The 24971-nt window shown below is 41.0% G+C and overlaps 1 protein-coding gene across 17 annotated transcripts in view; it reads right to left on the minus strand.

Moving 5' to 3' along the window:
- Positions 1-1299: 1299 nt before the first annotated feature.
- LIMCH1 (LIM and calponin homology domains 1) overlaps positions 1300-24971 on the minus strand; it is a 356706-nt gene continuing 333034 nt past the window's right edge. For 9 of the 17 annotated variants that reach the window (XM_053577484.1, XM_053577482.1, XM_053577480.1 and 6 more), the window contains 9 exons: positions 22255-22347; positions 21198-21302; positions 19717-19844; positions 18151-18272; positions 16928-17051; positions 14925-15011; positions 12069-12177; positions 9679-9781; positions 1300-4191 (listed from right to left, as the gene is read on the minus strand). In XM_053577484.1, the coding sequence (XP_053433459.1) occupies positions 4166-4191; positions 9679-9781; positions 12069-12177; positions 14925-15011; positions 16928-17051; positions 18151-18272; positions 19717-19844; positions 21198-21302; positions 22255-22347 (897 nt within the window). In that variant the 3' untranslated portion in view covers positions 1300-4165. The remainder of the gene's footprint in view (positions 4192-9678; positions 9782-12068; positions 12178-14924; positions 15012-16927; positions 17052-18150; positions 18273-19716; positions 19845-21197; positions 21303-22254; positions 22348-24971) is intronic. The other 8 variants (XM_053577488.1, XM_053577481.1, XM_053577485.1 and 5 more) reach the window with 1 other exon arrangement.

The raw sequence follows: 24971 nt of genomic DNA on the forward strand, positions 1-24971 counted from the left end.
TGGCCAATTTTGACACATTTGTCAAATGCAATGACTCATAGAAGAGCAAATTAGCGGCAGCTGATAGAAAAGCAAAGCGGAGGTTTAGCTATAGATTGCAGACTGGGGGTCTGGGAACAAGATTGGACTTGGAGATCCATTTGGCTGAGCCTCATGACGCCGGATGGCCCTGTGTGGGAAAATGGTTTGAATTGTTGTCAACTTCTAAAACTGGAGATTGCACACGGGAGTAGTTGGGTAGAGTCATAGCTGCTTCCTTCTCTAGAGAGAACTGTTCTGTTGTCAGCCGTACGCCTCCACGCCTGCCTTTCTTGTCCGCTTCTGGTCTGCATTTGGTTTGTCACCCCTGCCTTAGATAATGCCAGAGGATGGGGAGGGAGCCTTTATGGTCTAGATTTGGACTGTAAAACGGACTCCTTAGGTATCAAAAAGTCAATGGAAAGAAAGCTCGTTCAACATACCTGAAATTAAAGGTTTATCTTTTAAGAAAGATTTTCTTTACAGACCTCATATTACAATAACCGTCTTTGTTTTGAAATGCATTCTGGATGAATGGGCTTTTTTTTTTTTTTTAAATAACAGTTAATATGTTAAGTTGCTTTGGCAGCTACCAAAACTCTTATGAAAAGAAAATAATCCACTTTTTAATGGAAACAATAGCAACTATTAACTGCCTGCCAAATTTTGCAAAAAGCAGCAGGATCCCACTTGTGGCCATTGGAATATTACATCAATATTACATCAATTTGCCTCCTATTGTCACCACCTACAAATTCGGGACAGGGTGCCGGGCAAAAATACACGAGTACTTAGGAAAAGTCAGCAGTCTCAATGGGGTGCCACTGTTTCACAGGCACATTCCCTGGTCCTACAGATGAGGAAAAGGCCCTTTGTAAAGCAGACCGTTATGTGTATAATGAGTGTGGAGCAAAGGGCAGGGCAGGGGAAGGAGAGGTGATGGACGCAGGGATTTCCACGGGCTGGCCCTGGCTCTCTGTCCCATGCTGCAGGTTGACCATGATTTGATTTTTCAGGAAATTCCCACTGACATTTGCAAGGCCCCTTCTGGTTACTGTGGGTCTCATTTCAAGGCGCTTAACTCCTGCCCTGGAAGCCAATTCCTCAGTGATGCCTGTAGCAGGCTGGCGGGTTTGATAGTTGATTTCAAATATGCATCAATGCCATCATTTGACCAGGGAACCCTGGACCAAAAAGTACAAGAGAGAGAGCTTGATTCTCTCCTCCCTGAGTAAGAAAGCCAACTCCCACCCCTCCAAAAATAATTTATGAACGACGAAGTAGATTGAGTATTTTATTTATAAATGTACATTGACTATAAAAGCTGTTGCATTTTAGACAACTTATTTTTAATTTTTTTTTTATTTTTTTACTATTTCTCAGAGGCATTTTAGAATAAATATTTTAAACGAAAGTTAGTGTAACTGATAGAGAACATTGGCCCACCCGGACCGGGAACATCCTTTGGACGGACTCACATAATGAGGTGGATCATTTCAGTTCATTACATCGGTGGGCCATTTCAGTTCGTTAAATCTTCTGCTGTGCATTGATAACTATAATATGTATTGCATTAATAACACTACCTAGAAAGAGTGAGGAAACAGCATGAGAGTTTGCTAGTGAAAAACAAAGAGTTACCCATTTTTTTCTTAAGAAAGAGAAGAAACACGCTTTTGGAGTATAAGGAAAAAAAATCAGATATACTTCCTCAGGAACAATAAATCACGCACTTGCCTCATCAGTTTTTTAAACAAACACATTTACATGATAGCTCAACAGAGCAGAGCGTTTTTATTTTTCCTGGGAATTTCAAAGATTATTTGAAAAGAAATAGATCATATTCATTATGCTGCACTGGGAAAAACAAGATTGACTCTGCCGAAGCTGCCATGTAGCAGGCTCCAAATGAAATATAAATCAAATATAAATAGAAACAGTTGGCAATTAGAATTTAGGAAATGTTGGAGATTATTCTGTGCTGGTGACTCGTGTTCGTTATGGGAAAGCACATTTTGCAGTTGGAGAATGGGGCTTTATTTTTCTTGACTCGAGTCTAGCTTCAATACATGTACAATGAGTCTCACTAAGAAATATGTATAAATGGGTTTGTGAAACCAGAAGAGAATGTGCAATATTCAGATAATCCTCACATAATGGATGGAGTTCTGCATGTAAAAAGTATTCTATAAAAATCGGTTATGAACGACCATATTGTACATGTTTTGTGAATTATTTGTGGTAAAGTACTCCACTAATATCATGCAAAGTGTAAACATCCACATTATCAAAATGTTTAATAAAACATGCAGATGGCTAACCAAAATATTGGACTTAATCTGTACATTTTGAAAACTTTTTTCTTTTTCTTTTTAGTTTTTTTTCTTGTTTTAAAAATTTTTTCTTTTTCCTGTAAAACAGCAAATACCCCAGGAGAAGTCTTGGGGACTTGGAAGTGACTTCGTCTCTCTATTGCATCCATAATCCATCACTGACTATGTGCAACAGCTTTGCATTTTCTAAGGCACAATTTTTAATAAAATGATGTGTAAATTTCAATCTAATAAGAGCTCATCCAAATGACAGAAATGGCCAAAATACCTCCAACGGTCGAGGAAATTTCTGTACCTATGGAACCCCCATGCAAAGAACCCATGTAAATAAATAATTGCTAGTCATATGCAATAAGAGACAGAAAAAAAATTATTGCTCACGTAACCGAAAAACCTCTACTTCATCTCTTGTTATGATTACATTAACCTATTAGGAGGGTATCTATCACCTACATTCACAAAATGTCATCTTGACTTATTTGCCATCGTTTTAAGGCAGAATAAATAGTTCCCCTTCCCCCAGTCTTTAAAAATAAAACAACCACCAACAGCTGGGAGATCTAAATTGTGATGCTTTTTAGTAACTTCGTTCCTTTCTTGGACAGCTGAAACTCATCTCGCTGGGCAGAAAATAAACCAGTTCTTCACAAGAGTTCCTCTCTCAAAGTCTCATGAGCAAGGTCCAGAATTCTTGGGAGTATAGCGGTGACACAAGTCCGTCGGGGTGGGCGGGGCACAATTTGAGCTGTAGAGGCCTGTTGATCACACACCTGTGGTTTATCACATCAGATGCCCCGAGGTCAGGATGCCCTTGATGCTTTTCTTTGGACACCTGTGCTTCAGGCCGTCAAGGAGAACTTGCAGGCCAGTCTGAGCCGTGGTTACACCTAATGACGGACTTAGCTCAATGGCTCATATTCTACACATCTGATATTAAGTCTCCTAATCTAATGTCTGGAGAGAAGCAAGAAACACGGGCCTCCTGGCTGTCCTTGACCTGCTACTCTGTGGAAGATTAAACTTCCTCACAGATTTTGGTAATGACTTTAGAAAAGATGACTGAAATATTTCCCTCCAGTTTCTTCCTACCCTGGGGCAAAGTCCCAGAGTATAAATCTAGCTGATCCTGCAAGGGTTCTCTTCATTTGATGAACCAGCATGTATTAATGACATAACTTCCAAGGTACACAAAATCTAATACTAACGGTGCAATAATTTATTGGTATAATTTCTACCTCAAAAGGTAAGTAACACAAATCTTTCAGGATTACAGTATATATTATCAGACTAGCGCCTTTGCATTAAAAACAAGTGATAGCTCAGAGAAAGTTCACTGTGATGCTTAGAGCTGAATGCATTAAATTGATGCTCCTGTCTTAGAAGACCCCGTGTCTCAAATTGGCATGTCTTGCACTTTCTGCAGCTCAATTCTGTAAACATAAAGTGTTTAATTCCTATAAGTTCTAAAACAAAACAGGCTTATTGCATCCTTTAGCTAATTCCCCCAGAAGAGAATGACACATTTTAAACCGTAAGCCTGTCTGACCATACTGAAACCGTGTTTGGACTATTCGCGATCAATTCAACCCAATATTCTTTTGTATTATACTGTGTAAATGCAGAAACAAACAACAACAGCCTGGGAAAAACACAAACACTTTGCTACAAAAGAACAGATACCACCTTTTAGAATAGCCTTTCTGAAATTAGGTGAATGCTAAGGAGCCCCCGAACTTGGGATTTTGTTAAGCGATGGCCAGGGGCAACCTCAGCAAAGAAATGGTGAGTGATATGGAAACTCTGAACGGTCACAGTCACAATGTGGTCGGCTGGCCAGCACCTGCAATTAAAAACACAGCAACATTTAGTCAACATATCTTGCTTCAATGCAAAATTAGCAATTACCAGATTAGCAATTTAAAACTTGCCAGATTAGCAATTACCTTTACCAAAGCTGCTTCCTCCTGGGGAGGGGAAACTTGTCCCACCTTACTACTAACGCATTGTCCAAGGACAAGCAGGATTGACATCATTCTGAGTTTTTTTTTTTTTTTTCAGCAATGCAGAATACCGAGCCCCATCCCAGACCCACCTAACGGGGTGCCCAGGTGAATCAGATGTACTGTAAAGTTTGATCAAACGTTCTGCATTTCCCCTAAACCAAGTGATCTCACTCAATTTTCTACTTTGTCCTCTGGGGTAAATAAGCAAGAAAATAACCTCTTTTCTCTCAGTTTCTTTAGGTTTTATTTCTCTAAGACTAAATACATTGTAACTAGAGGAACTTGACATATGATCTAGAAATAGGATCACTAGGTTTAGCAAGTATAAATACAGAACACCCAGTAAAATTCAATTTCAGATAAACAACACCTAACATTTTAGTATTACGTAAGTGAATCTCATATGATATTTGGGACATGCTTGTGCCAAATTCAGAGCATGCAATATCTGGGACATCCGTGCACTAAAAAAATTCATTATTCCTCTGAAATTCAAATTTAGGCAAAAAAAAAAAAGTTTACGGTGTCGTATATTTTATCTGGCAACCCTACATAGAAAGGATTGTTTGGGTGTCATCTTTCCTGTTGACATCTTCACAGGGTTTCTCCTTTTTAGGTGCTAGAGTTGTGATGAGGTGATTGCAACATTTGAAAAGACCTGAGGGAGTGGGTTTTAAACGCATTTCAGGAGAGAGAATTGTGGCCCAGAACACCACGTACAAAGACACAGCCATCTAACGCCCAAGCACAAACGGCACTAGCTAAACGCATGTCGGCCTGATGCGTGACAGGTAATCTGTTTTGCACTTCCATTCCCATTTACATATGATCTTAAAAACTGTTTACATCGCTTTTAGGAATTGCATTTTAATATGCTGTTATGCTATTTTTCCCTCCAAGAGAAAAATTTCATTTAAATGCAACTAGTTACTTGGAGTGAATAGGATTATATATTCAGCTTTTATTATTCCACAAAATGAAATTGTTTTGTTTCACTTAGAATGCCTATGATGTAAACCACCCTTCACATCTATCCATCTCCCCTCTTCTCAACTCAGATGAAATTTAAAAAAAAAAAGAAAAATGGTTTTTAGCCATTTCTTCCCATTCCGACTCTTTTATTGCACCTGGGATATATTTAAATGATTCAAGTATATATTTATACTTCTCAAGACAAATTATAATCTTCTCTACTCTACTATTCATTCCTAAAGTATCTTTATGTCTTAGAACATCAGTAAAGAAATGAATAGTCCGCCCAGACCTGTTGTCATTCTGTCTGTCATGTGTTAACTTAATTAATATTTGCCTAAAATGATACTTATGTTACCTGAAAAAAAAAATAAACATTAGGGGAGTTAAGAAAATTTTGGAAAAAATAACTGGAGAGAAAGTGGCCATTATTAAAACATATGATGAAGCTACAATAATTAAAACCATTCAAGAAAAGAAAATAAACAGGCTAATCAAACATAATAAAATATCCAGATATACACATAACTATATATGTGAATTTAGTTTATGAAAAGGCTGACATTTTAAATTAGTGGGAAAAAAGAGATTATTCATTAAGTGATATTCACATAATTGGCTATTTGGGGGAAAAAGGCTAGATATCTGCCTCAGTTTTTTATCTCAAAATGCATTCTTGATTATCACACATGAATGTGTGAAAGAGAGAACAACAAACAATTCTAGGAGAAATCTCAGCTAAATTTATCCTTGAAATAATGAGTTTTTAAAAGAAATCTAGAATTCAAAAAGGAAAAAATATATATATTTGATTGCCTAATCTTCTGCATGAAAATCTTCTGTATGAAAATAATTCACAAAGTAGAAAAACCAATAGCTGTGATATGCAGCAAATATAACCAAGGGTGAATACCTTTAATTGGCAAAGAACTTACACAAACCAGGTACCAATAAAAGCATGGGGAAAAGATAAGAGAAGCACTTTATATAAATGGTGAACAAACATATGAAAAGATACTCAAACTCATCATTAAAGAAATACAGCAAAGCAATGAGGTTTTTCCCACCTAGCAGGAGGGGAAATTTTTAACATTTGATGATAGCCAGAGATGAGTTAGGCTTGGAGGAAGAAAGGGCTCGTCTCATACATTTTGCAGGGAGAGTGCACGCTTTTGAATGATAACTAGGCAAGATAGCTGAAAATTTAGAAAGTGCAAGCTTTTAACTCAGCGGTGCTACTGCTCAGAATGTATTCTATGGAGATGCTTTCATATACTCATCAAGATTTATATACAAGGATGTTCATTGGAACATTTAAAAAATAATATTAAAAAACTGGAAACAACCAAAGTGTCCATTCACTGAGCATTAGTTTTAAATTATTGTAAGTCCATATAATGGGACTGTATGCAGCTATTAAAAAGCCATTAAAAAAGGACAGGGTGAGGTGGCTCAAAGCCTGTAATCCTAGCAGTCTGGGAGGCCAAGGCAGGTGGATCAGCTAAGCTCACAAATTTGAGACCAGCCTGAGCAAGACTGAGACCCCGTCTCTAAAAAGAGCCAGGCATTGCAGCAGGCACCTGTAGTCCTAGCTACTTGGGAGACTGAAGTGAGAGAATCACTTGAGCCCAAGAGTTTGAGGTTGCTGTGAGCTATGATGCCAAGGCACTCTACCAAGGGCAACAAAGCGAGACTCTGTCTCCAAAAAAAAAAAAAAAAAAAAAGCCATTAAAAAGAATGAGAAAAAACCAATATGCTATATGGAAGAATTGCCAAGATATATTATTAAGTTAAAAATAAGCACAGAACATTGTGATTATGTGATCATCACCTTCTTGAAATAAAAACTAACACATATCCAGGCAGATACATCATACACAGGTGTATCTGTGTGTGCATGTGTGCAAGTGTGTGCGGGCATATACAAACATGTACATTCTGTCCCTCTCTCCGAGACATTATTAGAAAGTGATCACAGTGGTTAACTTTGTAATTTTTACCTTTAATTTGGTATCTGTCTGAACAATTCAATTTTTCTAATCCTGTCTGTATTATTTAGAATGTTCATCATTTATTCTTTGACTATTTATAGAGTTATCTAGGCAGAACTAAGGAGCCTTTTTGCTTTTTTCTTTGTATTTCTTAGTATCCTGAAAAAACTTTGTAAAATATTGCATTTAAAATATAACATAAATGAACAAAAACTCCGATCCATAGACTACCTCCAGATCACTTTCTTATTTTTCATCATTATAGGAACTCCATGGTTTCTCTTTAGATTTGAGATTAAAAAGCAGTTAATGTCCTTTCTATTTGTGAGCATCAGAATACAATTGCTGGCTTAGATCCAAAAAGCTAATTTCCAGACAATGAATCACCAACTTCTCAGTTAAAAAAAAATATGGAAGAAAACAGGTCACTGTCACCCTCAGATGGGTTCAGGGTTCCTCTCTGTTGGCATTCTTCAAGTTCTTTAAATTGTGAAAGAAACTCAGAACCACAGCCCTTTCCAAGTCTTTCTCAACAGTCCTTCAGCCCAAGAGCGCCCTCTTCTGGTTCTGTCAACCACATTCAGCTGGTTCTTTGAAGGTGAGAAAAAGTATAATTTATAGAAGATAAGAAAAATCATTTTGAAATCTAGTATAAAAGGATTTAGTTTTCCTTTCTAGTGTATAAAAAGAAGACAAAATAAAGATCTAGTTTAAAGGATACATGTATCATCACATGCTACATATGAATATATTTGATGTATATATATGTTATGATATACATATACTATTTATGCATATTTTAATGTCAGCATATAAAACCTGGTATTACAAATTATTACTTATAATACATGGAATTTGTTGGTAGCACGTCTAAGTTGGAACTGTTTTGACTTCAAGTCAAACATTTATCATAGGTCTAAAACCACCTGGGTTTGATTTTATTTCCTATCATTTTATTAATAGGCATGTATTTATCTGAGTTTACTAAATCTAGAGTTATAAAACAAATTTGTTTAAATTCTTATTCTTAAAGTTTTACAGCTTTGAGACCCATTTAAAGGCTGAAACGAAAGAAGAGGGAGGCTACATTTTTGTATTAGCCTGGATGGAAGCAGAGAACATTCTACTTAGTAAAGTGTCATGGGAATGGAAAAGCAAATATCCAGTAGTAATCTAATACTAATATGGGACAGTGGACAAACAAATACACGATGACACGAGAGAAAAGCACAAACTCAGGTGGGGTGAGGAGAGGAGAGAGAAGGGAGAGGAAGGGGATGGGTGTGTTCCCACCTAACGGGCACAATGTAAGGGTGTGTGGCACCCCTCCTGGGTCAGGGGCAACTGCAACTTGGACTCTGCCTAACAAATGTAAACAATGTAACCTAATTGTGTCCTCATATTAATCTGAAATAAAGAAAAAACTTACCTCACTTACTTAGAGAAACAATAAAACATTCTTGAATTTCGAACCCCGTAATTTTCACTCTGATTGTTTTTTAAAGAGTTTCTTGACTGATGAATTTAGAGGATCTTCTGTCTAGGTTGCCCACCAAAAGGATTGTACTTAACGATGGAGACCAAGGTTAGACTCAAGATGCCAGTTACGGCTGTTTTCAGATTTTCCAAACAGCAGCTAGGCAACAGCACCCCCTAGCGTCCCCAACATGAACCTTTCACATTAGGAGACCCAGATAGACAGCAAATTGTTTTTAAACCTTTATTATTATTATTATTATTATGCTAAGGTACTGTGCGGGTGGGAGTTGAGGAAGAATTCATGGGGAAGTAGAACCCATTATTTTTGTCTCTCAAGAAACTTTTTTTTTTTTTTGCAGTTTTTTTGCCGGGGCTGGGTTTGAACCCGCCACCTCGGGTATATGGGGCCAGCGCCGTACTCCTTTGAGCCACAGGTGCCGCCCTCAACGAACTTTTGATTCAGTTGCAAACACAACCATGTGAAGAGACTCCTGAGTAGGGCCTGTGGATGCTGAGGAGTTGGTGCTTGACCTGAGAAGCAATGGGAGCCTCTTCCACAGGCCTTATACCTTCTACTACCAAAATCTCCATGGTGACGTCAGGTGATGTCTCAAACTTGCTCTACAGTTTTTACCTACTGGAGTGTTGTGCTTCTGGATAAAAAGAATCTGTCCCCATTGTAGCAGTAATTTCTGATAAGAAACAAGTGGGAACCAAAGGGCTGTTTCATTATCACCTCTTTTACCCAGATATTTAGAAAATGTTCTCTTAGGCTAAGCATGTCACCTGATAAGGATAAATATTTGAACTCCTAAACAGGGTCCTCTGCAAGGCTCGTGATATAGAAATTACTCATCTTGAGACGTTCTCGCAGGTACTTACTTCTGGATCGCATGTAACAATCATTACAGTTGAGAAGACCATTTCGAATCCTAACATCTGTCCCACTCACTGCATCTCCAAGCTGTCCTTTACAAATTCCACACTACGGAGTAAAAAGAGCAGATGTTAAAAGATGAGTAAGGAATTGTTTCTTTATAATGCATAGTTACTGTTTACGTGAATAAAACAATAATTATTTCTACAACCTCCCCCTTTGTTGAGTATCTAGTATGTGTTAGATGAGATACTACTGTTACCTTACAGTGAAAATAAATCTACTGTTAGCATTTTACCTTAATTCCTTGCATTTTAAAGAGAAGGAAACTAGTTCAGAGAGGTTAGTTCACTAATCCAAAGGTGGTGCAGCTGGTAAGTAGTATCAGGTTGACTCCCAAACCTATCGTCCTAACCTCTATAATATGCCATTTCTTAACCAAGATGGAAGAACAATTTTAAACAGATTAAACTTCAGTGGCTTTACACAGACATACGGACAATGAGTTATCAATGGAAACTTGCTTACTAATAATCTCTAAAGCAGTGGTTCTCAACCTGTGGGTCGCGACCCACAGGAATTGTATTAAAGGGCCTCGGCATTAGGAGGGTTGAGAACCACTGCTTTAAAGGCTTTGCAGCACTGTTGCTAAGTTCTACCAAATCAGAATTTCTAGGAAATAGCTATTCCATTTTACATTTCCACATTAAAGGCAGTGATACCCGGAGTAACAAACCCATTGGGAATGGGACTCCTTTCTGCCAAGACAGCCAAGTGCAGATGGAGACTGTGGTATGCACTTTGCTGTTTGTACCAGACAGGACGGCCATGCAGATAGATCCAGGTGCCAGTCCCTGGCAGGGGGGATCCAGACCCACCCCTGACTCATGCTCTAAGATCACCTGGGGCACAGGAGGCTTCATTCAAACTATGTTACGTCTACATTGTAGAGGTGGGGGATAAATCTACGAGCCGATGTACCTTACAGCATCAGGCTAGTTCCAGGAAGTGAATGATTAGAATAAGGGCCTTAGACAGCTAAGAAGGCAAATCTCTGAATCCTTGAAAATCTATAGATTCTTTGCCACCTTGATTATTTCTAGCTCTGGTCAAGTTTCTGAGAACAAAATGTAGTGTTGAAATATATTATCTTGGCATAGCCATAAAATGTTTAAGCTATAATTCCTTCAGCCTCAAAAAACGTAGGCCATACACTGTTTAATTTTACAACAAAAATATGTTTGCTTGCCCTTTGTGGTTCTCTATAGAAATCAATAAATAATATTTTTGACAAATAAAATCTAAAATAAGTATCCACATTTATATGTTGTCTGATAAGTCTTGTTTTTAAGTGATTACTGGTATTACCAAATTAATAATTTGGGGACAACTTCACTGATTTTCTCTCAGCTTATAGGCAAAGTGGGAATTATTTTGAACCCATGCAAATTTGTTTTCAAGCCCAGGAAGCAACCAAGAAGAAATAGAATGAAATTCAAAATTCAAGAAAGCATGTCAGGGTTATGCAGACAAAGAAATAACTCTTCAGAGCCAGAAGGTTTAGATTCAAAGATTATATACTAATTTGAAACATGTCGTAGAAAAAAAGGACAGAATGTGCTGGCATAGTCTACTTATAAATTTTATAATAAATCAGGCATAACTGGTTAGGTCACCTACTTATTAGCTGGAGATTTGAAACTAGAATCTAGGCTTTGTCATTTTCAGTTTATTCATTAATTGATTCATCCAAAAATATTTACTGACATCTGCTGTGCTAGATATGGAAGAAATAAAGGTGAGTAATACAGACATGGTCCCTGCCCTGTGGAGTTTATGGTTTATTATAGGAGATGATAATTAATTCACTAATGAGGGACAAGGACTTAGAAAGTCTATACAGGCCTACACGGAAGGCAGCTGCTTAGTCTGGGTGAGCAGAGCAACTTCTCATAGGGAGTGACATTTACTCTGGTATTGCAGACATATTCATTCTGAGAGCTATGATTTTGCTTCTAGCTATAACCATTTAATTGACAGAAATTTTTCCATTAGGTCAAAGCCTAAAACCCTTTGACATTCAGTCACAAGAATTAAAGCAGCAGCAAAGATATTATATTCCAAATAAATCCACGTGGCTGCACAAGTTCATTCTCCCAACATCCCAAACACTGCTCTGTAAAGACAAATCGCACAGACCTGTGTTGCTTCCTCTAGCCCAGAAGGACTTGTAATGGGACAGTTTCATTCTGAGGACGGATCCACCCACATGTCCAGCTATGACCCAACCATACAGGAAAGGGCTCTGGGATCTCCAGGAAGTATTTCTCAGCACAGGATGATGCCCAAGGACACGACAAGATGGGACTTAGGGAAAAGAGTGGAGCATACGTACTTTAAAACACTGGATGTGAAAATAGAGACTAAGAGTCTCAATGACCATCGCGGCTCCTTTACCCAAAGGAAGCCCACAGGAGGAGCACAGCTTCTTCCCACTTACGGACCTAGTTCAAAAACATATGTAATAATAAAAATGTCAGTTTGGAATACTCGGTCAAACACATAAACATGCAACATCATGCAAAAATGAAAACATGGATTTGTTGCTACCACATAAATGATCACATATGACACGGATTGACAGTACACGCTGCAGGAGGTGGGCTTCCCAGAGGTGCAGGGTGGCCCTGAACACTTCTCGCGGAGTCCTTTTATTGAGAAGATACATAATGGGCAGAAAGATTACTAAGCAAAGACATGCAGGGGTTGCGTGCTCAGGGAAATGATCTGATAGGTGCCAACAGAGTATGTGCTCAAGGAACTGATCTTCAAGGGTGGTAAGGGAAATGATCTCCAAAAATGCTACATGCAATTTTTCTCCACTAATCCTTCAAGGAACTGCCATAAAATGCTTTATGTTTAATATTAGCCTTACTACTACAGGACTGAACTTTGCTCCTCCAGGATTACTGAGTCACTTGGTGGCTTGCCTTCCAAGTCACAAGAGATTTCCAGGCTTGCCAGGAGAATGTCTTGTTCTCAGTAATTCCTCAGATGAATTATGATATTGGTGACTGTTGTAGTAAGTATGATGTTTAATCCTCTATATGGAATAAAAGATGCTTATATAATGGATGAAAGGAGAATTACTAAACTGACAATGAATAGGGAAGCGAGCATTTGCTGTGATTTGCAAACAATGACTGGACTAAATACAGTAGACTTCTATTATGGCATTGAATCTGGGGGTGTGTGTGTGTATAAGCTTTTTATTGCAAGAAGTTTGTGTTATAGTCTGTTCAAACTCCTTAGAATGATTCAATATATGTATTCTATGTTTTCTTTCTAAAAGATAATTGAGTTTAGCTTTGCTTAGTTTCAATGTTGCCTTAAAATTTTCCATAATTGGTCCATTGTTCTACTAGGGTGTTAATTTTTATTTTTTAAGAAAAATGGGCCAGGTGTGGTGGCTCATGGCTATAATCCCAGCATCCTGGGAGGCTGAGGTAGATGTGGCGGTCGAGACCACCCTGAGCAAGAGTGAGACCCCCATCTCTACTAAAAATAGAAAAACTAGCCGGGTGTTGTGTAAGGCACCTGTAGCCCCAGCTACTTGGGAGACTGAGGCAAGAGGATCACCCGAATCCAAGACTTTGAGGTTGCTGTGAGCTATGACAAGATGGCACTCTACCTAAGGTGACAAGGGGAGTCTCTGTCTTTAAAAAAAAAAAAAGAAAGAAAAAATCATTTTTACTTAAAAATAGAGTCCACTGTGTTACAGCAGAACAGGTACCAGGCAGAGGGCCCCCTAATCTCTGCTCTGTCACCATATTCTGTGATCTGATGTAATGAACTCACTTCGGGCTCCCTTTCACCTCTAACATGAAAGGTTTGGACTAGATGTCTCTATGACCACTTCCAGGGCGAACATTCTGTAGATCTGTAAGGTGGACACTTGCCGTCTCTCTATGTTGTAAGCCCCTGGAGGGCCAGGCTGTGTCTACCTCATCTCTGTACCCTGGCAGCCCCCAGTGTAGAGCCACCAAACCAGCAGACCGGGTCAGAAGTCTGTCCCCTGAAGGCAGCTTTTGATGTGTGCTGCCTTAGAAGCTCTTGGACTTCACAAGAAATTTAAAAACAACAATATCATTTGAAAGCAAACAGGGTACAGAGGGACAGAAGAAGCAAAGGAATACCTTTGAAGAGGAAGAGTTGCCTCATCAAACCCTATTTATTAGGATTTCCCCCCATCCGGTAGTTAAATGAAATTTCTACATCAGAGAAAACAGCTGAGCACTCAATAAGTTCCTCTCGGCTGAATGGAAACTCAGGCAGCTTTTAGGAATATCAAGGGGCTCAGTTAATGTCCAGAAGCGATCGTTAGCGAGCTGGAATGGTTAAAAGAGAGGGATGAAGTTTCGTTTCTCAGCCTCCGCCTGGTTCTCGGGAAGAGCCATCAGCGGCTCCTGCCTAGCAGGGCTGAGCTGGCGAGGAGGGAAAGGCGCCGGCTTCCGAGCCCAGCAATTGTCTGGTGGATTTTATTATTAGATTGCAGGTTCCACACAATGTAATTAAAGCCCTATGGCTACAGCCGAGCAGCGTCACACGCTTGACTTTTTCTCTTGCGGGCTGATAAATCTGCAGGCAGATGGGGAATGTTCTCTTTCCTCCTGCCTCTGTGTGTGTGTGTGTGCGCGCGTGTGTGTATATGTGTGTGTGCGTGTGTATATGTGTGCACGCGTGTGTGTATGTGTGTGCGTGTGTATGTATGTGTGTGCGTGTGTGTATGTGTGTGCGTGTGTGTATATGTGTGTATGTGTGTGCATGAGTATATGTGTGAGTATATGTGTGTGTGTATATGTGTACGCGCATGTGTATGTGTGTATATGTGTGCGTGTGTGTATGTGCACGCGTGTGTATGTGTGCACACGTGTGTATGTGTGTGCGTGCACGTGTTAACTGTATATGTGTGTGCATGTGTATACGTGTGTGTATGTGTGTGCGCGTGTGTATATGTGTGTGCACGTGTGTGGGTATATGTGTGTGCACGTGTATGTGTGTATGTGTGCGTGTGTATATGTGTGTGTGTGTGTATGTGTGTGTGCATGTGTATGTGTGTGTGTGTATGCATGTGTGAGCTGGGAGAGATGTGGATTAAAAAATCCCTAAAAATGATCTGGCAAAGACTAATGCAAAATGATGCTTGGTGAACTCCAGTCAAATCCGAGCAGCCTGGGGAAGGCTTGCTGACCTCTTGTTCCTGTTCGGTGACTGGCCGGGAGGGGTGGGGGAACACGGGGACAAGGGCCCAGCCTGGAACTTCTCTCTGGGGCTTCTCCTGTAACACGGTAAAGGAGCCAGAGATTATAACAAGTAAGGAGAAGCCCAACTCCTTAAGAAATGACATTTTAGATCAGATAAAAATCTTCCATGACAAACAAACCAAAGACCACAGGGTCTCCTACTAATCATTTTTTTTTTTTAAGAACAAAAGTCATAATATATAGCAAGAATTCTATTTGCATTGGCTGTATACAACCAAAACTGGCTTCTTGAGCAGAAGAGACAAAACATTTTTCTAATTTTTAGAGCCCAGGACTAAAGGGCAGATTTAAAGAAGGTATTTTCAGCGAGGTGGTCTCCACCCTTATTCACAAATTCATTTCGGGTACATATGAAGAAGGGTGGTGTTCAAAATCTGTCATAGTGCTATGTCACGGGCACTGATCATGCAGAACGGTCCCCAGCAGAAGCCAGCAGAACGGTTGTATGTGAGCCCTGCCTGGGAGTAAGCAGTCAGGTCTTGGCTCTTGCTTTTAAAAGATAATTTCATTTGTAAAGAAAGGGGGAGGACAAAGAAAAGAGCAAGGGAAAGAAAAACAGCAAGACAGATGTGAACAGAGCGTGAGTCCATCCACCTTCTGTTCCAGCATAACTCCCCGAGCCGCTGCCCACTGAAACCTCCCTCCTCAGGCAGAGGTCCTCTTCTCCAAAATATCACATTTTTATCTAATCCCTTAAAGTATAAGCACCAGTGCTTAACAAAGGTTGAAAATCACTGCAATAGTCAATAACAGTAACGATTACTTTAAAATGGTCATGATCTCTTACTTACCATAAGTCAGGCATGAAACCCTATTGTTAGGGTTACAGTTAAGTACTATTATCATTCCCATTTTATAGATGAGAAAATGCGGGCAGAGAAAAGATTAAGTAATTTGTTCAAAATCCTGTGTAGGTAAGTGGTAGAGTCAAAATTTGGATGGATGTGGTCTGGCTCTAGGTAGAATGATTGGTTACAATACAATGCATGTTACTGTGATTACAGAAACCTCTGGCTCAAATCTTAAGTAAAACTGGGGGTTCATTTTGAATTCCTCAAACACTTAACCAGTATCAAGCCCCAATTTCATCACCTGTAAAATGGGAAGAACAACTGGTAAAGTTGTTGAGAGGGTTCAGCAAGTCAAGGTATTTATTTATTTTTGAGACAGAGTCTCAAGCTGTCACCTGGGTAGAGTGCCGTGGAGTCACAGCTCACAGCAACCTCCAACTCTTGGGCTTCAGCCATTCTCTTGCCTCAACCTCTCAAGTAGTTGGGATTACAGGCGCCCCCCACACTGCCCAGCTATATTTTTGTTGCAGTTGTCATTGTTGTTTTCGTTGGCCTGGGCCGGGTTCGAACCCACCAGCCTCAGTGCATATGGCTGGTGCTCTTCCCGCTGAGCTACGGGCGCTGCCAAGTCAAGGTATTTAAAGAAGAAGAGAGAAATATATGTAAATTGTTTACGATAGTGTCTATTATATTGAAATGGTTAAAAATAAGAGAAACAAATATTATTGTAAAAAGAAACCCCATTCTTACCAAATTAGAATGAAACCCAGCATAGCTGCCTTGATTGGAGAAGATGATAGAATAAAAATATTTTTCCTTGAAAGAACACTGTCTATAGTCCAAGACAATTTAACTCACTTAAGTAAATTACTAATGTAACAGGCCTGCATATTTTTTCCAATGTTTAGATTTGTGAGTTACAAACATAATGTTGTCGCTGACAAATCAATGTTTGGAGTGACTATTTACTTGCAGACTTCCATAAATATCTGTTAGCTTGTCAATGAGATTAAGCAGAGAGAAAACACAGAAAAAGCAGCTGACATCTTGCTATCACACTTTTTCATTTTCCCCCTTCTGAGTCAGTAAATTCAAAGGAATAAAAAAGAATCCCACATCCATCCTATTTGGTTACTCACTTCCGCCTTTCGCTAGGGGACTCCAGCTGATGGTTCACGCTTTTGTCCAGCGAGAGGGATTTTGGCTTCATCTCCTCTGCAGTGGGTCCTGCTAGGTTTGATACCTGCTGACTCTGAGATGGATCTGAGCCAAGAAAAGAACATAAAGTTAGCACTCAGAAAAGTCACCCTGGTGCCTAGGAAGTCACCTTTCTTTGAAGTGCTAATGTCTGCTGAGGCCTCTGATTCACTATGCCGTGAATTAGTTCTTAAAACAAAGGAGACTGGGAACCAGAGCCTTTTGCCTTACCGACTTCTGATGTAATAATAACAAATCTTAAAAATACTGACTTCCTATGCTTAAAGAAAGCAAATTTGGGTGGATGCAATTATGTAATTTCTAAAACACAGTAAACAGCCACTGCCTTCTCTGACCCATGGATTTCATCACCTGTGACGTGGTTTAAATCCACAGGGCACCCACATGACATTCAGCTCGCAGGTTATCTCTGTATGAGAGCACACACACATCAGTGCTGACGTGTTATAATCAACCCTGTGTTACTCTATGCATAGACAACATGCCAAGAAACACAAGGCCAAATTCAATGATTCTACCATTAAAACATGTTTGCTCAGCCAAATTTGCTTTCATCATGGTCACCATTTTGTACTCCTAATTCAGACCTCCTCTTTGTAAAACTCAACATTTGAAGTTTCAATGATCTAGCATGATCCTCAAGACCCCTTGCAGGTAGAAGGTGATCATTTTGGTGAGGAACGTATTTGAGTTTAGTTGTGGTGAGCCTGGGGTGTGGGGACACAGGTGGGAATGAGGGTGATGTGGTAGTGATAGCTGATGGGACCTTCCCAAGCTCCCAGCACCTATATCTCAACCCAGCTTCATGGATTCTATTTTTCCATAAATGTTTGATGGGGCAATTACGCCCAGAGGTACAATTGGAAAACTTGAAGATGTCTCAAACACACTGTTTATGAAGGTTTCTGCAAATGTACCTTTTTAAAAAAGTGCTATTACATAGTATCTGCTCAGGCCTCACTGGGTCCCCAGGGAGTTCACACGGTCTGGGCACAGGGTGGTGGGAGATTATGCCCTATATATTTAGCAAAGGAGTCCAGTCTCCTTGGAGAGAAGCTTGCAGTCAGCAGGGATCGTATCTGTCTGGATAATGAGAGGGTCTTATAACAACTTAAACATTGAAGTTGGTCCTCTCCATTCTTACCCTGAGCTAGCTGTGGGTTCAATCCACAGTGTGGGGTCCCAGCCTCTGTATTCAGCTGATGCTCCTGATGGATTCTTGTTGACACGGGGTTCTCAGAATGAGCCAAAGCCCCTTGAGTTAGGCTGTTAAAGTAAAGAAATATGTTTCAGAACAGAGATAAAAGCAACTGGATTGAATTTACTAGCTCTATCCCTTAGTTCATAGAAGTACCAATTAAATATGAAGAAAGAGATGGGACTGTTTATTTTTCCTATTTTAAACTAGATTTGAAATGGACTTAAAATAACATGTTACACATTTTTATTGTCCGTTGATTTAATGAGTGCAACAAACTATCATTTCTGATGACCTCCCTGTCACAAAGCCCTTCACTAATAATTTCAAGGGATGCCAGAGCTACCTAGAGTGCTCCAGATTTTCACAAGAGAGGACTTATTATAGAAATTATTTGGGCCACGCAGGACCTTTGTGTGGTAACTCTCTGGCCTTTTGGTGGCTTCTATATGCAAAGCGAGATTCTGGTGACAACAGGGACACAGACTGGAGAACCAGCAAAGGTTCATCAGCATCATTCAAATCTTCTGGGCCAGTGGTTTTCATTTCATAAAACTGTATTAACTGGAAACAGATGTGCTCCTTCAATGACTCTGCAGTCTCTGGACACAGGCGCTGAGTGAGCTCCTGCAGCCCACAATTCGCCTGGTCTTTTTGCTGATAAGCACAGGAGAGCTCAGCTCCCAGCCAACCTTTCAAATTAGTCAATCTTGGAAATGACACTTAGACAGCTGTTCCTGTCTTCAGGTCCCTCTGGGGGTGCTGTGTGCGTGTCCACCTGCATACACTATCACCAATGCCTCTCTGCTCTCTCAAGCCCCAGAGGCAAACATCTGTCCTATGAAGAACATGCTGACAGCAGGGTACTGCCAGCCTCCTGGGCTTCCCGCAAGTCCCTTCTAGGTTAGGCATGGGGTGGCATCAATAATCCCACTGTGTCCCACAGCCACAAGCAGAGTCTGCTCCATCTGAATTGGCTTTGAGTGTTCCAGGGGTCACCAGCTGTCCTTTTCTAATCTCCCATGGGACAGACAGAGCCCATGGGTGGGGAGATAACCCACACCCAATTGATCAGTTCGTTATCCTTTATATCATCACTGGAGTAAACTACGAGTGGCTTCTCATACCTCAGAGGATACTAAAGGCCAAGTTCATTGGGACCCCAACGCCTCATTTCAATGTCTTATCCCTCCAGTCTCATTCATTATTTCAAATGAGTAACATTTGGGGGTGGGCTTTGAATTGACAGCACACTCTTTTGATGATCAATATCATCTCTCCTTATTTGAAAAAGGTTTCGCCTATTTAAAAATAAGGCTATTTATATTCAAGAGCATAAGGACACTGACTTCAGAGCTATTACAATATGTCCAAGCAATATGTCATGTATTACTGGAATGATCATTTCAAAGCTGAATGTAATTTGCATTAGCAATGGGTACCTTTCCCGGGAGTGAACGCACAGAGCCCAGCTCTGTAAATTTTCATGGACAGCCTGGTACAAGCTCATACCTGCCTTTCTCCTCCAGTGAATCACTTTCCTTCGTCTTAAGCAATAAGTCATTGCCATCCTCCTGGAATGGTTTCTTCTGTTTTTTCTCTTGTTTTTCATCTTGACAGTTTTCCAAGTCCACCTTATTCTTAAGGTGAAAAACAAGGATAATCTTAAATATAAATTTTAAACACACTGTATAACACAAATCTCTGGCCACAGGGTATTTAAAGTATTTTTCAATCACTTTGCCTGCCATTTAAGGAATAATCCAAATTAACTGAGTGGCAATTGACTTCTAACTATTTGGAGTAAATGTCTAATCTGGCCTTATCTCAAAAGTTGTCATAAAGAAGAATTGGTTAGACTCTCCCCCCTCCCTTTAAAAATAAAACAAAGTCACAGAATCACTAACTTCAGGATAAAAGGTTTCCTAGAATCATAGGGTTCTGTTATTTCATATAGATTATAGTCCTGGGTCTTCACAGGACTTCTGCCAGTAACTCCACAACCTTACCTGGGGGAGGGAGGGACACCAGCCTTTTAGATGCTCTTCAGCCCTCAACTTGGGGGTTAGAAGCAACTTTCCCAGAGGCTGGGAGAGAACATATTTCTGGCATTGCTGCTGTTGCCAGACAATGCAAAGGACTGTGTGGTATTGCACAGAGGAACAAATGTCTCTTGAATAAATAAATAATCTGGGAGCCGAGCAGTGAGAAGGACATTCCAGCATACGGCTCACTAATTGAGATCATACCAGCCAGGTGTGGACAGATAGCTGCTAGCCTATTGGGAGAGATCTGGCCAGAGGAATGACTTTACTGATCCCCGGGAAGTGACAGTGCGATGAGGCGCAATGGCCATGTGGTAGCTGACATGGTCCTAGGGAAATAGTGGTCTCAGATGTAAACTATTGAGTCTGATGGGAAAACTTGGCCTGGTGACTTTGTACTTCTTTTCAGGTTTCTTTATTTAAAAAATTGCTTTTGGCTGGGTGCGGTGGCTCATGCCTGTAATCCTAGTACTTTGGGAGGCCGAGGCGGGTAAATTGCCTGAGCTCATGTGTTCCAGACCAGCCTAAGCAAGAGCCAGACACCGTCTCTAAAAACAGCTGGGCATTGTGGAGGGCGCCTGAAGTCCCAGCTACTTGGGAGACTGAAGCAAGAGAATTGCTTGAGCCTAAGAGTTTGAGGTCGCTGTGACCTATGACACCAAGGGCACTCTACCGAGGGCAACAAAATGAGACTCTGTCTCAATAAATAAACAAATAATCTACCAAGGGCAACTAAAGAGACTCTGTTTCAGTAAACAAATAAATAAATAAATAAAACAGCTGCATTGCATTTTTGAAAAAAAATTGCTTTTGGGCAGCACCTGTGGCTCAAAGTGGTAGGGCGCTGGACCCATGTGCCAGAGGTGGCGGGTTCAAACCCAGCCCTGGCCAAAACTGCAAAAAGAAAAAGAAAAAGAAAAAAAAATTGCTTTTTATCAATGGTCTCACCATTGCCCCACTGCTGTCAGTCACGGAGGAGGATGTGGACAGCTGGTCTGCAGAACTTGAAGAAACGGTAAATGGAACCACAGTGTCTTCAATTATTTTTCGTTCCTGAGTGGAAGGACAAGAATCAACAAAGGGAGGAAAAAATGAAAACTCATATTTGTCAAGAGTTTAGTGGGGGGCGGCTCCTGTGGCTCAGCGGGTAGGGCGCCGGTCCCATATGCCGGAGGTGGCGGGTTCAAACCCAGCCCCGGCCAAAAAAAAAAAAAAAAAAAAAAAAAGAGTTTAGTGGGGAAAAAAATCACAATATGTGCAAACAAGCAGGGCATAAAAAATAAGTCTTATTTTCCAAAAGCATGCAAATCATGTAATAATCTCCATGGGCAATAATTTAGAAATTAGCATTTAATTTAGAAAAACAAAGTCTTTGCAAATTAATCAGCTAAGTATGATGCAAGAAGGCTAATTACAAATGCCATAAGGGATCTGATTATGCACAAAAATTATTGTTGAAGGGGAAATTCACAACAATATTAATCATAAACAAATTTTAGCTCATATACATGAAATGTAGCCCCCTTTAAATTCTCTCATGTGTTCTGGCTTGTTCATTTAAAATAACGAAATGAACTAAAACAAATTTCTCTTCCCCTCCAAATCTCTTCGGTGCTCTGTAGTAAAGGCAGCAGTAAGGGTACATTCATTCAGCCTCAGTATCAAAACTATCCTCATAAAATTAATTTGCTATTACCAAACAACTCACAGACACACAAATAAATGATCCCTTTATGTTATCTTTCTCAGCTAAATCACGAATTTGATTCACTGACTAGAGAAAAGATGTAATTGAATCACCTCTGCTGACTGACTCAACTCACCCTTACTACAAACCATTTTGTAGGGGGGAGGATTGTGGTCTTTGTTTACCACATATGATGAGTGTTTCAAAGGGTTGATGGGGACTCTGCTATGAGTGCCAAGTCAGACACAGCCGCCGGCACCCATGAGCCGCAGACACAGGGCCGGGATAAGCTCCGATTCCTTCTGGGGAATCTCCTACCTCCTCGTAGTATCTGCGTTCTTCTTCTTCTACTTCCTTCTGGGCCTTTTCCCATTCTTCTTTCAGCTTGTCCTGCTCCTTCTGGTATCTCTCCTGTTATGAAATTTCCATAGATTGCTCTGAACTGACCATTATATGCAGCATCAGGAGTATTCCCCCCTCTTCACCACCATGCACAATTTCAAAGGTCAAACAATGAAGTCTACAAGCTCATCCTAGAAAAGTGTGTCATTGCTGAATATCACTAAGGCCACCTTCAAAGTCTGAGAAGTACCCAGTCCACCCTTCAAAACACCTTTTCCACGATGAGTTCACAAATTTAATTGTCAGACCTCCTATATTGCAAGATTATCTTCTTGTTGTAACACCCTGAATCTGACCGATTCATACGATTAAAGGGAGAATACTTTTTTGGGTACTCAAACATGTTAGGAACATAAAAATCCAGTGGAGATCAGTACTTCCTGCTACTTGTGTTTTGTAGAATTGTTTCTTAGATATATGAGTAGAAATTTGCATATGCAAAGAGGAAAGATGGAATTGATGGAAAATCCTCTAAAATCTTCCTTCACTTGAGTTTTGCCCTTTGTAGGCTACACCAATAGTTTCCTTTCAACAAGGCCCTTTGGAGATAAGTTTTTCCACTCCACTAATTAGAAATATGGCATTGCCAGGAGATTTAATAAAAGATGAAAAAGTAGGCAGGCAGACGATGCAGAAAGGTCCAGGTGGACGAGGGGATGGGTAGCTGGTCTTTGCCTGTAGCTCTTCTACCAAAATGGAGTCTTCCTAGCTTTATATAACTTCTGAATTAAGAGCACCTTTTCAATAGCTGATTAGAGTGCTTTAATTTCAGAACTACCATTCTTGTTTTCAGAACCAATGCAACACAAGTCACTACTTCTGGGGGGGAAATAAAATACTGTGAATAAAAATAGTGTTTAAAATATGACTGGACTCCCTGACAGCTGGCTGGAAGATATAAATAAATGGAGATTAAAGTTAATGTTTAAAATGCGAGCTGACACCCCGATGCCTTGGGGATGGCATCCGGACAAGACAGAGACAGCAGAGCCAGTGACATACGCCATCCCCCTGCAAACATTCTAGGTTGGTTCCCATCAAGCCTCTCACTGGAGCTGAAACAACTCTGTGCTTCCATCTTCAATCAAATGGGAAGGCACTGAGATTTCTTCAGGTATAACCTGCTGTGTTATTATCTCAGCAGCAAAAGGGCTCCATTGGAATTGCCTGGAGCTTATTTCTTACTCTCTGGCAAACTCATTGTTGGCCAACCCATGGCAGACTCTTTAGCTCCAGCTAAAGATTTCTTATCAAAACTGGATATTGTAAAGTCTTAGAGAAGGACTTCAGGGGCTTTTCAGAATAGAGGAAGCAGACCCTACCACTGTGCAAAGGCTGAAAAACAAGCAAAGCTTCTCAGGCTTATGGATTCCAGGAGTTCATGGCACACGTCACTCTCATCAGGAGGATGATGCAGGGAGGGAAAGGGGCAGAGGTCCGCAACACACAGACGCGTGCACACGTGCACACACAGATGCACACGCGCACACACAGACACGTGCACACACCCACACACAGATGCACACAGTGCACACACAGATGCGTGCACACACCCACACACAGATGCACACAGCGCACACACAAACGCATGCACATGCGCACACACGTATACAGTGCACATACAGACGCGTGCACGCGCACACACACACAGCACACACACAGACGCGTGCACACACCCACACACAGATGCACACAGCACACACACAGACGCGTGCACATGCGCACACACGTATACAGTGCACATACAGACGCGTGCACGCGCAAACACAGATGCACACAGCACACACAGACGCGTGCACACACGTATACAGTGCACATACAGACGCGTGCACGCACACACACAGATGCACACAGCACAGACGCATGCACACACCCACACACAGATGCATACAGTGCACACACAGACACGTGCACACACGCACACACAGATGCACACAGCACACACAGATGCATGCACACACCCACACACAGATGCACACAGTGCACACACAGGTGCGTGCACACGCACACACACAGACGTGTGCACACGCTCACACACAGATGCACACAGCACACACAGACGCGTGCACACGCCCACACACAGATGCACACAGCGCACACACAGATGCGTGCACACGTGCACACACAGATGCACACAGCGCACACACAGATGCGTGCACACGCACACACACAGATGCATGCACACGCGCACACACAGATGCACACAGCACACACACAGACAAATGCACACAGTGCACACACATGTATACAGTGCACATACAGGCGTGCACGCCGGCACACACACGCACACACACAGGTGTGCACACACACGGGCACACACACATACACACATGCACACGCACAGGCACACACACACAAGCACTCATAGGCATACACAGGCGCACACACACGCACACACAGGCACACACAGGTACCTAACAAACATATGCACACACGCACACTCATGTCCTTACTTCCCCTACACACACTGTGGCCCACACCCACGATGCCACACCAGGAAACAATTGGGTGAGGCAGAAGCAACACATAGGCCTGCTGCCTGCATCTGTCACCGCAGCTGGGAGCATGGTGGCCTGGCTGCTTCGCCCTGTGGGATCTCTGACATTTAGCTGGGGGATGGGCACCTAATTTCC

This window comes from Nycticebus coucang, chromosome 23, assembly GCF_027406575.1.
Source record: "Nycticebus coucang isolate mNycCou1 chromosome 23, mNycCou1.pri, whole genome shotgun sequence".
Taxonomy (NCBI): Eukaryota; Metazoa; Chordata; class Mammalia; order Primates; family Lorisidae; genus Nycticebus; species Nycticebus coucang.